At 42.5% G+C, this 18,388-nt stretch overlaps 1 protein-coding gene across 2 annotated transcripts in view; it reads left to right on the forward strand.

Annotated features, from left to right (window-relative positions):
- Positions 1-17,747, forward strand: part of BEND5 (BEN domain containing 5) — a 65,082-nt gene extending 47,335 nt beyond the window's left edge. For both annotated transcript variants that reach the window (XM_015419716.1, XM_015419718.1), the window contains exons 4-6: positions 6,679-6,827; positions 7,573-7,786; positions 17,590-17,747. In XM_015419716.1, coding sequence (XP_015275202.1) covers positions 6,679-6,827; positions 7,573-7,786; positions 17,590-17,747 — 521 coding nt within the window. The remainder of the gene's footprint in view (positions 1-6,678; positions 6,828-7,572; positions 7,787-17,589) is intronic.
- The last annotated feature ends 641 nt before the right edge of the window (positions 17,748-18,388 follow it).

The following is an 18,388-nucleotide window of genomic DNA, read 5'->3' on the forward strand; positions in this document are numbered from 1 at the left end:
TGTAAGCCGCTCTGAGACACCTTTGGGTAGTGAAGGGCGGGGTATAAATCCAATCTCTTCTTCTTCTTTTTCCATGCCATTTTTATGGATTGTTTACTTTTTTGAAAACTTGCTAAAGTCTCTGAAATTCGCCCAAACGCTTACAGGCGCTCTAGTTGATATCTTAAAATAGATTTCAATGCTTTTTCTTCCGCCCCCCCCGGCAAATCGCTATTCTCTTTGTGCGTATGGGAGGGGCCCCCCCGCTCACTCGTCTCATCGTTCCCAGGGGGGCTTTCTTTTCAATTCCCGGCATTTCAATTTAACTCAACTCACTGTTCATTGATGGTCCGAAGACCTTGCTCAAGGTACGTTTTTTACACCCGATCTCCAACGCTTGTCCCAGTCAGCTGCTCTGGTTTCATTGCGGACGCAGCAGTGGCAGGATCATTGGGGCTGAAGAGTGCCTCAATTCTCCAGCAACGTGCTGACGAAGAGGCTACCCTTCAAAGCCCCATGGCTAGGAGCCTTTCACAAAAGCTCCCCTGCGGGGGGGTCCCGTCGCCCCCCCTTAGCTCTGGTTTCATTGCGGACGCAGCAGTGGCAGGATCATTGGGGCTGAAGAGTGCCTCAATTCTCCAGCAACGTGCTGACGAAGAGGCTACCCTTCAAAGCCCCATGGCTAGGAGCCTTTCACAAGAGCCCCCCTCCAAACTGCTGGCGCATGGATCGCTTCCCCGGGAGGTTCGGGAGAAACGTCTGCTATTGTGTCGCCATAAACCGATACTAAATGTCCTTGAAGTCAGTAGGACTGACTCTCCTGTCTAGGCATTTTGGTCTATTTGATTTGTGTGCAGGCTCGTAGCTACAGTGGGGCATCTCGGGGCCCGCCCCCCTAACTCACTGCCAAGGCCCCCTGGCTTCCCATCTGGCCCAGGTGCTCCCTTGGGTGTGTGTGCAGGGGTGTGGGGTGTGTGCCCCCTGACTTATTTAAAGGCCCCCCGAATTAAAAAATCCTGGCTACGGGCCTGTTTGTGTGTGAGGCACAGACACAGCCAGGGGCCTCAAGTAACCTAATTTGATGACAATAGCTGCTTGAGGTCTTTATGAAGTATCGGCGTTTCTGCATTGTAGAAAATAGGTGTGCTACCAGTCTCCTTTCCTGAATCTATGGGTTTAGTGATCCTCTTTGGCCATTGTTTGATAGTGGTAGCAGCAGGTGGGGTTCAGTGGTAAAGTACATTCTTTGATCACAGAGATTCCCAGGTTCAATCCCTGGTACCTCCTGTTAAAACTATCTCAGACCGCAGATGCTGGGAAATACCTTTCTGTGGTCAAAACTGTACTGGCAGTCAGAGCCAAAAATATGGTTTGTCTTGCTATCAAGTAGCTTTGTATGTTCATACATGTTCTCACTGACCACTGTGAGACAAAATTTCCCATTTCTTTTCTTCCTCAGCCTTTGTCAGTCAAACTCACGGAAAATGACAAATATATCACAGTTGCCTTACTATGGTTTGAATCCAGTGATGTGCAAGTGGAAACATATACAGACTTAGTGAACTTTCACTTGAGCAAGATCTTGTGCAACATTTGGCACTTTCCTCCCTATTATTATAGTGCCCAGATATTGGTTGCACAGGATCTTGTGCAAGCAGAAATGTAAATGTTGATACAATAAGTTTAACTTAGTGCAAGTGACTACCATGGGTTTTTTTTCTTGCAAGAGCTCTAGCACAAGCAGAAATTCAGTGCTGGATCCAACCCTGTGTATCCAAGTAACATTTTGTCCTAGAATGACACAAATTATGTCAAAGAAACTTAAGAAGCACACCTATGAAAAAATAGCTTGTTTAGCTGTACTCTTTCAGCCAGGGGTCATTTCGTAGAAAAAGAGCTAGGGGGACTCATTAGCATAACTCATTAGCATATGCCACACCCCCTGACATCACCGGAAGTGTGTCCTCCCCACAGCCGGCGGCGACCTCCAGCGGGCACCAGCAGGGAGCTCCAGGCCGCGCCCTCCCGCACCTCACCCGGGGGGATGGCGTCCCCCCGCGTCCCCCCCCAATGACCCCTGCTTTCAGCCCATTTAATTATGGGTGCAGTGCCCCTCAGAAGTGAAAATACTATTTCCAGTGATACAAGGATGTTTCCTTTGCAGCCTGAAGGCTTGCATTTCCTGTGTTAAGATTATATGTTGGTGTTAGGTACTTTCTTGACTTTCAGAAACCTCACTTTTGTGCACAATTTCTTTCTTGCTTATCAAAGCACAAAAGCTGCAAAGAAAAAGAAACTTCTGAAGTAAGCATGGTGCATGGCAAATTAGGCATGCAACACTAATTAGCAAAAATGCAGTAAAGGGAATTTCATGTCTAATTCAGAACATGCTGTTCTGTAAATTCAAGTCTTGCTATTTTGTAAAATAAATGAGAGGTTTATCTAGCTAAAAGAACATTTAACTTTTGACTGAAAAGTGTCCAGAGATTTAAAACATAAATAAGTCATTTTTAATGCTTTTAATCAGTTGCTCCAAAGTTAATACAACCTCTTGGTTTTCCAGTGATTCTCTGAATTGGTGTCATAGTGGACTTTACCAGGCATACTACTTATGGATGATTTGTAAAGTCAAATATATAGTCTCAGCAAATAGCAAAAGGCCACCAAATAAAAAATAGCATGAAGGCTTCTACTGAGATAACCTCTTCGTTCTACAAATAAATGAGTTCTGCCTGATTTTCTTCATATTTTTCCTACACTGCAATAATTGTAGGTCGCTAAGTTGTTCAAGCTCTCCTTTTCTTTTTCTTTTCTTTTCTTGCCTTGCCTTTTACAAACTTTGATTGGTACACTAGCTGCACCCTTCTTTTAAAAAATGACTTTGCCACAGTTATCCATGCTCTGATTATAAAAAATACTATTTAAAGGTTATTGATAACTATTACAGTGATCAAACTATCCCCTGTACTGCAAGCACTGTATTGGGTTCCAGTTGTTTCAGGGTGCAATAAAAGGCTGGTTTTGACCTGTAAAGCCTTGAGCAGTGTAGATACCAAGAAGCTGAAGAACTGTTCACTCCTATATGACCCTATGTATCCATTAAGGTCTGCCTCAGAAGCACCTGTCTGCAGTGTGAAGGGAGGCAAATGGTGACCCTTTTGGGTTACGTCTCTGCATCTTTAGAACATTCTTCCTTGTGATCAGAAGTTTTGCACCTGAGCCTATGGAAGTGCTGCTCCAGTATCCAGTCACCTTTCAAAGGGGGAAGGGATGGAATGTTGCAGGAAAACACAGCAGCAGTCAGTTGGGGTCTCCTCAACAAGAAAACAGATGGATTAAAGGGTATTCCTGCCCGTTAGCATGGCACAGTGGTTATTCTCTCAGCCCCTGGTTGTGAGGCCTCTCTCTGAGGATGAGTGGACCAGGTACCATTCAGCCTGTCTCGTGGAAAAGTGCAGGATGGTGTGGTGTAGTCCTGTGTGTATTAGAAAAGATCCAGCCTGGTGGGTAGCAATGGAAGCTGTTTGTAACCTCTAGTGTTAAAGGGAATTTAACTAGCTTAAGAGTGTCTGTCAGGCTTCTCCTATGACTGTATGGAGATCTGTGCTGCTGAACAAAAAGAAAACAGCCTATACATAAACAAATATATATATATATTCATTCAACTCCTGGCTCAGTGATCTCAATGTTCTCCACAAAACTTACCTCACAGCAGCCTCAAACTGTACCCTTACCTTGTCTGTTGGCTCTGTTAAGGTGTTTTCATTATACACACAGGAGACAGATGGTTAACTATTAGATATAGTGATGGTTCAGATTAGAGAAAAACGTCAGTTATACAGGTATTTTCAAAGATATTTTATTGTAACTGTACAGACTGTACATCAAATAAATATGAATTCAGGATAGCTAATTTCATTGTTAGGACAACGGCATGCTCCACCTGTGCATATTGCCTGTTGAATTTAGTGCTCATTCCTCTTACATAAATACACAGCATTATTGCGTGTGTTGGTGAAAAATATTAAATTCTGAAGTATTATAATTATAACTAAATATTTGATATGCCATTGCATTATAGAAATGTCCCCCTTCCCAGGGTTCTTTCTAAGAAAATAATTACCTCATGATGATCCTACATTTTATTCACTGGCCAGGATCCCAAGGACTACTTCAGTTATGCCCAAGAGCTTGAGAAACAGAAAAGTGATTAATTCTCTTTATTTCTATGAAAATGCTCTATCACAAACTGCTTTTAAGAATCCCCTCACTGTCAGAAGTTTGCTATGAGGAAAAGGAAACTGCTGAATTTGCAACTTTCTAAGCCCTCATGTTAGTTTTTTCTCTATTCCTGTTTTTCAAAAGTGGCAAAAGCAAAGTTCATTTTTTATCTTTGTCATTGTTAATTTATTTTTACATACTTAGTCCATACTTCTTGAGAGGAGGTTAGGGGTGGCATGTAGAATTATTGGCCTCATTTGATTCTTGCAGCTACTGAGGCAGGTTAGACTGGGAGAGGCAGAATCAGGAGCCCTGAGGATTAACCAGTGAATATTATGGCTGAGCAGGTCTTTAAACTTGGGACTTCCAGAGCCCAAGCACACTATTTAGGCACCTTAAGAAGAAGCAGCTTGCAGTATTTATACACTGAATATACTGAGTCTTTTAAATTTTAATAAATATACCTAACGAAACTGTGCTTCTTGTGGATAAAGTCATGGAGTTTCTGTGAGAGACAGAGGGGCCTGATTGGTCTTGCACTTTGGAAGGAGGCACAACTCTGTTAATTGCTGCCCTTCCCTATCCTTGGAGGAGGGGTATATAATCCAAGGTGGGAAAGGAGCACAAGTGGGTCAGGCTGTGAGGGAAACATGCTAGAGAATGGAGCAGAAGGATAACTAGATATGCTGGAACTGATGGAAGGCAACAAATTCCCCCATTCCTGTATCAACATCGCTGATGTGAGTGGTCTGTTCTTTAGGTCTGATTTACTCTTCCCTTGCTTACATTTTCCCACTAAATATTTTGATGTGCATTTTGCTAGCACTCCAAATAAAGATGGAGGGCTACATCATGGCTTAGGGCTGCGAAGTGGGGGCGGGGGGCGGGTAAACCCCCGCTTTGGAGGCCCGATTTCCGATGCCGCGGAATCGGGCCCCGGAGGGAACCCCGCCCCCGAAGTGCAGCGTGGGTGCATCACAGGAAGTGACGCAACCACGTAGATCACGTTGGGGGCGTGGCCCCAATCGTTGGAGGGAAAACTCTATACCTGCAGGGCAGGTATAGGCAGCCTCCGCTTGAAAAGAGTGGGAGCCGTGCACACCTGCCCTGCAAGCAGTGAGTTCACTGCTTGCCGGGCAGGCACAGGTACCCCTCGCCTGAAAACAGCAGGCACTACAGTGCCCGCCTTGCAAGCCACGAATTCATGCCTTGCAGAGCAGGCCCACACAGCACCCACTTGAAAAGAGAAGGTGCCACAGCACCTGCCCTGCCAGTCACGAATTTGTGGCTTGTGGGGCAGGCACAGGTGGCACTCTTTTAAAGTGGAGCCATGGACAGCTGCTGGAGGCAGGGCTTCCCCCGCCAGCCAGCTGTCCGGCATCAGGGGGAGAGCCTGAGAAATCAGGATTCCTACACCACCACCTGGGGACTGGCATCCCTAAAGGGCAGCTGTAGAAAGGTGGCTTGGCATGGCATAGTGGGGTACTGAAGTGGAGAAGAGAGGAGCTGAACCCAGCAGCTGGAGTCTCCTTGTTCCAACTGGATGTGGAGTCTGGGCCTCCAGCTCCTTTGGACCTTACATGTAGAGATGAAGGGGTTTTGCTCACCAAGGTCATCCTCCTCCTGCTGCCGCTTATCTGTTATGAGCCTCTCTTTCTGTATCAGCTCTGAGACTGGAATAGCTCCAACCACCTCCTCCCTGGTCTGAGGCTGAGAGGGTTTAAACAGATCCTCACAGCCTTTACATGCTATACTCCCTGTTGCTTGAGCCAGTTAGCGTTTAAAGGCTGCCACTGCCTCTCTCCAGCTGGGACCCCGCCTCCTTGTTTCCTTCTGGCCAATCAGCTCTTTGGCTGGGTCTCCACTTGTTGGTTGCATTGGGTCCCCATTGTGCTTTGCCTGAGCATCCATGCTGGCCAGCTGGGCTTCAGAGGCATGATTGACACAGCTGCACCTTCCAGTGAAACCTCTACCAGTGTGCTGAGTCATAGGAAAGGCTCCAGTCTCTGGTTTCTGTCAGGCTGTATCCCTGGTGATCTAAGATGGTCCTTTGGATCACCTGGGGTGGCCCACTGTGGGGGCCTTTCAGTGGTAAGTGCGGCATCAACTGGGACAGGGCGGGGTGCCCTAGCCACTTTCAGGCAGTTATTTTACGTAATACAGAGCAGATTATGGCAGCAGAATAATTGGACAAAGAAAATCAAGAAGCCAAAGCCAAACTAAATGATCAAAGGCTAACTGTGCAGAAAATGTTCACTCCCTTGTGGAAGCTCTGTGAAGATAAAGCCATGCTCATAGCTAGACTTGCCATACAACTGGAGCAACTCCTGAGAAGGCCCTCTATGTGTGGAATACATGCTACAAGTTTAATTTTCCTTTTTCATTGTTTTGCAGTCTGCACATTTGATAGCAGAATCTGTAACTTATTTAATTTATTGTTATTTGATATACTTTCATGTTTTTTTCTGAACCATCTAGGTCCTGCCATAGAACTTGAAAAAGTTAATCCAGAATCTCTTGATCCTGAACCTGAAGTACAGAAGACATTCAGTGAGGAAGCAAACACATCAACATACTACCCTGCTGCTGTTCCAGTAATGGACAAATATATTCTTGAGAATGGAAAGGTATTTTTGGAAGTTACTTCATCAATATTTTTCAAGTTGTTATCATGCCATTTTCATGATGATGTGACTTTGATAAGATAGTGATAGCATTTTCCTTAATTGGTGTTATTTGGGGGCTTTCTCAATATGACTGTGCCTGTTCACTGGGGTACACCAACAGGTTATACCTATGATGAAAATAATATCTTTAGAAGAACTTGAATGCCCTACCATTAAAGAATTGTGGAAGTAGCTTGGAAAACCTGCTTCTGACTTTCAGGTAGACATAGGTTTAAGACCTTGATTTGGATCCAGACTAAATTTTCCAATGGCAGAATGAAATTTTCCTTCCTCCCTCTTCCCGCTGCAGCCTACTGATCTCTACAAAATGGTACTCCTGGGGAATAGGGACCCTGAAGAATATCATGAAGATGGTATGCAGAAGGAAGATCGAATCAGAGGAAGCTGCCAATTTAGTCTGGATCTAACTCTTTATATTTCTGATTTCATCATCTGAGCACCTTTATTCTGGTATCATCAACTTTCTGATTTAGTTGTATAGGTCAACCTGATTTAATGTCCAAATAGTTAATTTGGTGGTTGAAACTGTTCATTCTAAACTTTGAAATATTACAGAAATATATTTGGAGCTCTTTTTTAGGGATAATGCCAGTCTGTGAGTGGCAAAACTAATAACTTAATTAACTGTCAGGCTGACTTCTGGGTGCTCTGTGCTAATTGTGAACTGACTGCTATTTGTTTTCAGGTTCATCTTGGCAGTGGCATCTGGGTAGATGGGGAGAAATGGCACCAGCTGCAAGTAACGCAAGGAGATTCAAAGTATACAAAAAACTTAGCGGTTATGATCTGGGGAACAGATGTTCTCAAGAATAGAAGCGTCACAGGAGTTGCAACCAAAAAAAAGAAAGACGCTATTCCTAAACCACCTCTGTCACCTCACAAATTAAGCATTGTCAGAGGTAGGTTATTTGGAGAATGTAATGTTCTTTTGTGGAGATGAAATGGAAGAATGTTTCTTCTTCCTTCTCTTCCCGAGGCTGTTGAAAGCCACCATGAACCCCCAGCCGAAGATCCCCTCCCCCCACCCCAATTCAGAACAACATACAGAGCAGGTATGCTGCTACCATCCCCCAGCAACTTGTTACTTGTCTCTCTGGTGCCTAGGATGACCCAGGCCACTGGAATTTTCTGTTCCCTTAGGCCCTCGTTCTCAGCCGTCTTGTCACTTTCAACAAAATTTTTCCATTTATCAACTTAATCAGAACATCCACTGTGATTTTATGAGTGTCCTTGCTTGGAAATACCATTAGAACTTCTACATACATACAAAAAGTCTTCTCCTTCTCTAATCTCCAATTTTTCATTTAAAATACCGAAAGAAGATCTGTAGTCATTTTAAGAGAAAAGTAGACAACGAAAGATAAGTAGAAAAGAATTGCTATACCTGATCTGGCATTTGAACAAGAAGTCTAGCTTTGAACAAAAGTGTACCCCGAGAATGTTAAGCACAGTTAATATTAATTGAAATGGATTGTGATGTAAGGACTTCAAAATGTAAAGTTCCCTTGATTTTAATAGGATTTGAGTGCATCTGATTGTCTCTAGATTATATATAATGATATAGGTTCAGATGTACCTTTAAATGTGTGTGTGTGCTGGGGTGTGAAACACCCGCATATGTTGTGTTTTGGGTTTTTAGTGGCATGTTATCTGAATCTGGTCTCACCTGTATGATGCATATGGATGTGAACATCAGTGTTTGATGTGGAGTAAACAAAGAGAAAATAAATTAAACTGTTTATGCACATCCACATCCATGCACAATCAGATAGTCTGTGGCCCAATCTATACATTACCAGAGGCATTGTGGCACATGGAGATGGTGGGGACTGCTTCTCCTAATATTGGGCATCATCATGCACCATTGGTCTTTAGGGCGGAATGACATTGATTTGGAAACTAAACATATTGCTGTACTCATCGCATGGAAGCAGCCAGCAATTTCTGCTAATGCATTAATTGGCTTGCAGTCAGGAAAAGGGGAAAAAAACTGATTTGAGACTTTCTGAGAGTTACTGAGAAGGTGTCTAAGCAAATACTCTTTGATAAAACAGGCTATTTCCTCTCCCAAATATTTGTTGGTTGTGGATAACATCACTTTCAGTTATCCATGTCCTGTATTTATGACTCTGGACCTTAACTTATAGACATGAGTCATACTAGAAGAGTTCTTATTTAGACTGGAGCTTTGAGTCTTCAGTGCCCATCAGTAACTGATATCGCCAGCTGAGCAACCAGTGAGCTCTTGGAATTACAGAGTTGGAAGAGGTCAGACAGGCCATCTAGTCCAACCTCCTGCTCAGTGTAGGATGTTCATCCAGCTGCTGCTTGTGTTCATCCAGCCAATGCTTGGAGACTGTCAGTGAGCGAAGCTCACCACCTCCCTAGGCAGAGGCAGTTTGGGGTAGTGGTTAAGTACGCAGACTCTAATCTGGGAGAATTTAGCTCATCTTTCTTAGGTCATCACACATCCACATTGGCTTTTTGGAACCCCTACCATGTTTCCATCTTGTTGGAATAGTGATGCCTTGAGCTTGCAAGAGTTTTTGTTTTAGGAGAGCCCACCTTTCACTTGCTCCTTTCCCTTCCAACATTCTTGCTCATACAATGACTCTCATCACACCTCCAAATTCATTAAAGCCTGTCCTACTAAAATCTAACATACACATCTGGCTCTGAATTTCCTTGGCCCCCCACAGCAAAAAGAATTCTAGGAGGGCATGGTCACTTCCCCCTAAGGTCCCCACCACCTTCACCCTATCTACCAACTCTTGCCTTTTGGTTAATACTAAGTTGAGTATGGCTGAGCCCCTCATAGCTTCCCTCATCATTTGAAAAAAGTTGTCAGGCAGGTCAGGGAGTTGTGTGACTCTGGACACTTAACAGAGTTTGTCTCCCAGGGCGCATTAGGGAAGCTGAAATCACCCATAACTACAAGGTCATGTTGCTTGGATACACTGTCAAGCTACTCAAGGAAGGTATCATTCACCTCCTCACCCTGGTTAGGAGGTCTATAGCAGACTCCAGCCACAATAATCTTTGTCCTTCCTTCCCTTATTGTTACCCAGATACTTCCCACTGGGTTGTCATCTGCCTTCTCCAGTATTTCTGGACAAGCAAACCCTCTTCTCACACCTTCTCTTTGACTCTTTCTGTTTTTCTTGAACAACTCCTATCTGTCCACTGCTACATTCTAGTCATGGGAATCATCCCACCAAGTCTCTGTAATGCCTACTAAACCATATCCCTCCGTCTGCATTAGAAGCTCAAGCTCTTCTTCTTGCTGCCCAACCTTTAGGCATTGGTACATAAGGACCTGAACTCCTGCACTGTCGACTCCATTTGACCTGACCTTCGCAGGTGGGCCTCTGCTGTTTGCTTTCCTTCATTTTAACAACTATATTGGTCATCTTCCCCTTCTGGTGTCAGTTTAAAGCCCTCCTGATGACTCTCCCTGAACCCTGAGCTTCCTGTTCCTGCCAAACATATTCTTCTGTGACTTTGATATGTGAAGTCAATCGCATGCTAGTAGGCCTTCTTCCAGAAAATGTAGCCCATGGTCCCAGAATCCAGAGCTTTCCTGTCGGTACCACCAACACAGCCAGTGGTGCACCTCCATTATCTTTTGTCCCCATTACGTTTCTCTTCCTCTGACAAATATGGTGCACTCTCTGCAGGTGACTGGAAATGGACCTTGAGCATTCATCGTCTGAGTAGGTTCCTTCACCCTAGAATTAACTTTGTGTGTTGATATATCCTGGAATTTACAGGCTTGACTTAACGTCTGCTGAGGCTGAAAGTGGTAACGTAAAAACTTCTTAGCTTCTTACAGGGTCCTCAGGCCCAGTCCCCCAGCTAAGAGCCACAGGCCAAAAGTCCTTTGGTTTTTCACCCTTTGGCTCACGCCTCTAGTAAGGAGGAGCCTTAGAGTTCAAAGGCTCACAGCCTCTGCCTCTCAACAGCAGAGGGTGGGGCCAGCAATCAACTCCAGACAAACAGACCCTACCCAGTCAGCAACTATCAGCAATAAACCAGACGAAAGAAAACCAAACAGAAACGACTCCCCAGCAGGCCACAAGCACCCACTCACTTTCAGACGCGTTCTCTCACAAAGCAACCTCAGTTAATGCTTTCCAGCAGTTTAAGAAAGGCAAAAACCCCACTCCCCTCACAGCAGATCTCTTCCATGCGCCTTCTCCCAGCCTAGCTGACTCAATTCTCTTCTTCCCTTTATGTGGAATAAAAGTAGAAAGTAAGTAGAGACAGAATTGTGGCTGAGCATTTCTCGTGTTGTAACTTGGGTGCTGAAACTGTACTTTAAAATATTCTTAAGGCTGTGATCCTGTTGACTACAACGGGACATTCACATAGCTTCATGCTAGAGAATATTTGCAGGCCTTGTTATGTGCCTGATCCTTATGCACATAATGGTTTTTTCTAGCAGTCTGCATGCAATACCAAAGGGTGGTGTTTCATTTGGTAGTCCTATTGGAAATAAAATGGTAAATCTAGTGTGTGCTTACTTCCATTTAATGTGATAACATAGGAAGAGCTCTGTTAGATCAGATTGATGGTTCCTCTAATTCCTATTCCCCTCAGTAGCCAGCCAGATACCACTGAAGGCCCACAAGCAGTGGTACAGAGGCCAAACTGGCCTTCAGGTTCTGCATTCAGGCTGCCATCAACCAGTCCAAGCTGCTTACCTGCTCCTCAGCTGTGGAAAGGAAAGAGGAAGAAGTTTGAGATTCACCCATTCTCCTTTACCCAGTTTGGCTCCACAAGTGGCTGGAGCCCAGACCAGTCTGTCCTCATCCATCTCTCCCTGGCATGAAAAGGCCAGTGTAAAGGGCTTCAGTTTCTCAGAAGAAGGTGTGTCTTCTCCCAGGAGCTGGAGTGCCGGTAGCTCTAGCCTCATACTTTTTATCCCTCCCTTTCGTGTTTTAATTCCATAACTGCCCTCCTGATCCCTGTCACTCTGCTAGGCCATGTTTGTATTGTTTGGCCCCTGCTGAGTACCCAGTAGGGTTCGTGCCATGTCTGGAAAACTACCACCTAGCAGGATGACCAGCTGGTTGCCCAGTAGCTCACCTCTGCTCATAATGGGAGTCTGGGCTACCCCCAACCCCCTGCAGAGGTATAAAAGGAAGTACTTCTTCACCCAAAGAGTGATTAACACATGGAATTCACTGCCACAGGAAGTGGTGGGTGCTACAAGCATGGACGGCTTCAAAAGGGAATTAGATAAGCATATGGAGCAGAGGTCCATCAGTGGCTATTAGCCACAAGGTATAGCTAGGGGCTCTGGGGCAAGTGATGCTCTGTCTTCTTGGTGCTTGGGGGGGGGGGTCAACAGTGGGAGGGCTTCTAATGTCCTGGCCCCACTGCTGGACCTCCTGATGGCACTGGTATTTCTGGCCACTGTGTGACACAGAGTGTTGGACTGGATGGGCCTTTGGCCTGATCCAACATTGGCGTCTCTTATGTTCTTATGTTCACATGGTAGGAGTTTTTAAAGCCATCCTGGCTAATAGTCAATGGCTTAACACTACACAGTGATCTATAGTTCATTTCCCATGGCAGAATCCAACTTGTTCAGGGCCCAAAATGGTGATTGAAACTGTGGCCAAATTTGTGCACCTTGTATCAGCAGACAGGGCCTTGATTGTTCGGACTGTTGTGTTGTTGTTTTTCTGTCATACTACAGTTGTTATGCCAGTAAAGGTTGTTGAAATTTAATAGTTACTGTCCTCCATAAATTTGATTTCAAGGACATAATTTGACTTTTTCAGCACTTCTGAGTATTTTCATTGAACTATTTACTGTGGCCTAATCATCCAGTGCCAGTTCAAACCCAATTAAGATGTATGTGCCTAATTTTATTCTTACTTAATTCCATTTTTGCTTACCTTGAACCTCCTGAACCTCTGCCTGTCATTTCCCCAGAAATCACTTTCCTGGGGGGCACCTTCTTTGGAGGAGCCGTAACTTGGATCCAGTCCTCACCAGACTTGGAGGGCAGGTAGAGTAGAGTCATCCGGAGATCACCTGCAAGTTTGTTGTCTCTAGGTCACAAACCTCACAAAATGAACCTGTTTTTTTGACGCCTAAATTTGTGACGGCCCATGGTTTGTGTTGTGAACTGGGCATGCCACAAAACAGAAAGGAAACCACATTGTCTCAGTTCATGCCCATCTCTAATTTTGAGAACAATGTCTTCTCTGTTACCTGCTGTCTCCTGTTGTTTAAGCAATTTTTATCCGCATATATAATCTTTACCCACTCATGCTTACCCACATGCTTGGTAACACTCTTAAAGTACTCTAAAGAGTTGAAATATGACTTTGCTATGCAGAAGCCATACTGAATTTTTCCCAGTAGGTGTGGTCTTCTATATGCTTAATAATTGTGTATTCTTTAACAGTGCTTTCCACCCATTTACTTAGGGATATCTGCCCTTTAACTTCACAGATCCCTTTTTAAAAATTAGCAATGGACTCCCTACATTCCAACTTGGTAGAGAGGCCACTGGAAAAGAGTGGCATAATAGTTAAATTATTAATACTTAGAGTTCCCCATCCAGACCTATGAGTTGTTCATTTTTAATTTGTTAGATAGATTTCAAATTTAATCTCTTGTCATTTCTATTTGATTTGATTCTTCAAACACCTACATGCAAACAGTGATTCAAGTGTAAGTGAACCATCCCACCTCTTTAACAGTGAAGATGAATGTAAAAAATACATTTAACTTCTCTGCAGTCTCCCTATCTTCCTTTAGCAGTCTTCACTTCTTCATCATAGCCCAACCACCTCCCTGGCTGGATTCTTACTTCTGATGTGTTCAAAAATATTATGGTTTTTCTCACAGTGCGGACCTATTTAGAGTTCCTCACTATCAAACCACTGAAATCAGTGCGTTGAGACTGGAATATCTCTGCATAGGATTGCACTTTTACTGTTCTTAGCAAATTATTCCTCACAATAATTTCACTCATTTTACCATCAATTTATGTGTTGACAGAGCCCGTGTTCTTTTCATTTGGGCAATTTCTATATTTTGAAGGCAGACAACCTTCCTTTTATGGCATCCTTGACTTAGTTCATTAATCGCTCTGGCATCATGTTAGTTTTGATGGCACTTGCCTTGATTTCTGGTATACATTCTGGTTGAGTTTTAGTTATCATCAATTTAAATAAAGTTCAAGAATCCTGAAGAGATTTCAATCTACTTGTCTTCCCTTTCAGTATCTTTTTGATAAATCCCCTCATTTTTTAGAAGATTCCTCTTCTGTGTTTTTAAAGTGTATTTGTTTCATTAATTTTTTCAAAATACATTAAAATTTCTTTGGAAGCATTGCTGACCACAGAACAAGGCTTATATACAAAAACATACAGAACAATAGTTACAATTACAAATCGCAATTAGAATATGCCCTTAGAGTACCATCTTAACTCCTCCAGAAAGAAATAAAGGGAAAAGGGATTAAGTTCCATTTATCGCCATCCAACATAAAAATGATGCCATATTGAATCTGTTTCCCTGATATCTATGTTACTTTGCAAAGCAGTAAGTCTGACAAAGGAATATGTAACTGCTTTATTTTCTTTAACCACTGTGGTATCCCAGGAAAGGTATAAGATTTTCAATATTTGGTGAAAATCAATCTCACTACTCTAATTAAATTCAAAGTAATAACTCTGAATCTCTTAGGAATTGCTGCTACATAGCTTAGTAAGAACCCATGGTCTAAATGGGACCTATTCTGAAATTAACTTTGGTTTCAAGGGGCAACTTGCCACTTACAATAATGCTGCAATCAATTAGCACTGTTTTCTGTGTTCCCAGTGGATTCAAGAACACTCTTATCTTGAGTAACACTCAGGATCAAGCCCCAGGTTCCCTACCTTTTAGTTGGTTCCATGATTTTTTATCATTTATGATATCTAGAAATATTGTCACTATCATGACCCATGCACTTACACTATGTAAGTGGCAAGTTTCCTCTGAAATCAATGCAACCAAATTTAATTTCAGAAGAGATTCCATTGGCAAAGGAAGCTTGGATAGGGAAACAAGGCACAGGAGTTTATATACAAATCTTAGAAACCTATGATTTGAAGTGGTATAGCCACAGAGAGCTTGATGCACATTTTCCTCTATAATCCTTTAGTTTCCTTAAACTACTGTCATTTCACCTATTGTTAAGTGCCCTGTTCCCATTTAGAATATTCACCCCTTAGCTATGGGTTGTCAAATGTTCCCCAAGTTCGTCATCTTTTATTTCATAGCTGCTCTGCAGTTGTGTTGATATCAAGTCCCATCAGTCTGGTTCCATTTTGATTCATGTGGAGCGTGTCTCTCTTGTATAGGCTTCGCGTGTTCCCGAATGTTCCCCAGTGGTTTGCAAATCTAAATCCTGCCCCCCCCAAAGCAGTATGAACTCATCCACATGTTGATATCCCTAATCTATCTAACCTTTTCTGCACATGGAATAGTAGCATTTCTGAAAATGCTGTCTTGGTCCTAGATCTTAACTTCATGCCTAACAACTTACATTTTTCTTTCAAGAACACATGGCTGCATTTTCTCAAAGTAGTCAGTGCCAAATTGAACAGCTGTCATTGATTGTTCTCCCATACATCCAGGCAGACTGTCTAGGCAGCATGTGATGTATACAGCCTTTGCACCAGCCAGGCAGTACACAGTATGACTAAAATACCCATTGCAAAACACTCTCTCTACTGTCCTGATTTATTGAATCACACATTATTTAGAGTTCGCCTTACCCAGTCAGCAGTTTATCCTCTGTGGGAGACAGTATCATTTCATCATCCGAGGAAGGGGTCTCTTCCAGTGGATTGCTTTTCTTCAGCCTGACTTGCACCTACCTCAGGACTTTTCTCCATGGGAGCAAGACATCTATAGCAGGTTCCTAAATGTCTCATTTCAGATACTTCTATATTTCTCTCAGCTTCTCTAGGTCAGGGGGCACATATAGATGTTAAACAACATTGGTGAGAGGATCGCCCCCTGTGGCACTCCACATTCTAGCAAGTACCGCGGGAAGACCCTCTCACCAGTTACTACCCTCTGTCCCTGACCATGGAGAAAGTAGAAAACCATTTCAAGGCAGTCCCCTGAACTACCATGGATTTTGCACAATTTGTGGTGGTTCGTTATGGTACATGAAGAAGAGATAGCAGGGGTTTATGCCTGCTTTCTGCTCTTCAGGAGAAACAGCTGAGCAGCTGGGAGCTTCCTGCTGTTTAGCTGTTTGGTTTAAATGGCCCCAAGCCATTTAAATCGGGCTTGGTTTATTTATTTATTTTCCAGATTTTTCTGTTGGGTGTCAGAAGGTACTACAGTGGATGTAGAGTAGTTCAGTGTCATAATTTTAATATACTGCATTAACAATGTTATAAAACTTGTTTTTTCAATGAATTTCTATGGTTTTCTTGTATATTAAGCAATCTGAATGGCCAGTGACATGATTTCTGAGTAAAGCAAAGTAAAACTTAAGTTGGTTAATGGGTTTGGAAGTTATTTATTAGAACAAGAAAGAATAGCCACATAGTTGCATATATTACAGTAGAAATGGCTATATATATATATATATAAAAAACATTATATATATATCCTGTGCTAAGGAGCTAAAAGTAATGGGGCATGTCTTTTTTAGCTTTGCCTTGATAAGCCTGCTACTCATTTATCTTGAGTTCCTCCCTAAGTCTTGTCCAAGCATTTACTGTCATCCATATACTTGAGAATTAAGAATTGCAGGGTTCTAGCCAAGGAATAGGGGGTCTTTCTGCCTCTCCAGTGGACTCTGTTAGCTAACAGAGTCTTTCCTTAGGCTATCTCCTTGTAGTTTACACAATTCTTTGTCGTCACTGAGGAGGTTTTAGAATGCTTGGTTCTTCATACTAACATACTGCTGAAGTGGGTCGGGCATTTGTTCATCAGTGATATTGCAAGCTAAGGATAACAGTAATAAGATTAGACAAGCCAAGTGCAAGAAATGGCTATGCTAGTTGGGAATGACAGTGTCTTGGATCCTACAATGTTGTTCCCCTTGTGTTTCTCTGGCTACTGTGGAGGCTTTCCTTCACTGCATGCTTGCTTCCTCTGCCCCTAGCACTTATGTATAAATGCTCCTTGAAAAAAATTGATCTTGCTCATGTGGAAGTGCTAGTGGCAGAGGAAGTAAATGCCTCAGCAGAGGAAGACTTTCCACAACAGCAGGAGAGAGGCATGAGGGGAAAGGTATCATAGGAGCCAATGATATGAGATTGCTGCATTAATTGCAAAAGGAAAATAGAGGGCAAGAACACATTATTCCTCAGAATATCCTCATTTGATGATTGTTCTGTGAGCAAGTGGAGAATCGCAGTTTGGGCAAGCAAATCGTTAGAAATGGGAGATGGCCACTTTAAAGATTATGAGTCCAAATGCCAGTCATTTGTGCTGAAAATATACTTCATTATTATATTGTCTATGTTCACATGTAAAAAATTGGCTCTGATACAGTTTTCCTGGTAGTTTGTTGTGCAGCAGCTCCTCTTTACTGAATTATTTGTCACTTTTACAATTTCTTCAGTAAACTTCTTCCCATTGCATTTGTTGTTTACCTTGCTAATTGATGCATACTGTATGTAAAAAAAAATTGTGGTGTCAGTCTAAATGCCATTTCTCTTCATTCCAGAATGTTTGTATGACCGGATAGCACAAGAAACTGTGGATGAAACTGAAATTGCACAGAGACTCTCCAAAGTGAACAAGTACATTTGTGAAAAAATCATGGATATCAATAAATCATGTAAAAATGAAGAAAAAAGAGAAGCAAAATATAATTTGCAATAAAATTTGAATTTTTAATAAAGTGTTAGTGTTTTGGTCTGGTGGTCTTAATTTTCATGGCATTCACGCTTGAGGGGTGGCTGACCTTTTGGTGTGGATTGTATTATAACTTTTTTTATAGTCCTGAAAAGTCCACAATACAGTATCATACAGATATAGTGATACACAAAACTAAATGAATGGTGACACACCATGGAATTCCCAAGTTGTACCAAGAAAAGCAAAATGCTAACTGATTTAGCCAGCAGCTTCTAATTTTGCATATTCCAGACCTGTATACCCACATTGTCATCCTATTAATGTCATCAAAGTTGCTTTCTAGGTTCCCTTGTTTCTCAAATTTTGTACTTTATTCTTAAATTAGTTAAACATCTCCATGTGTTTTATATCTTACTTTTTTTGAATATAAGCCATTTATTTACGGTTAGCAACATTAAAGTCAGAAGGACTGCACAAGCGACATAAAGTATAGATTGCAACCAGTATCTATTTAGATTGCTGATACATGTTTAGATATTTATATTTATATATATTATTTTTAACAAGAGAGAGCAGCTACTGCAAAACACTGTATCTGAGCTGTAGTTCCTATTTAACTCATATGTTATAGGTACCCCTTAGCAGCCATATAGCTTAATAGCATT

This window comes from Gekko japonicus, unplaced genomic scaffold, assembly GCF_001447785.1.
Source record: "Gekko japonicus isolate JY-2015 unplaced genomic scaffold, Gekko_japonicus_V1.1 scaffold1764, whole genome shotgun sequence".
In the NCBI taxonomy this organism is placed as follows: Eukaryota; Metazoa; Chordata; class Lepidosauria; order Squamata; family Gekkonidae; genus Gekko; species Gekko japonicus.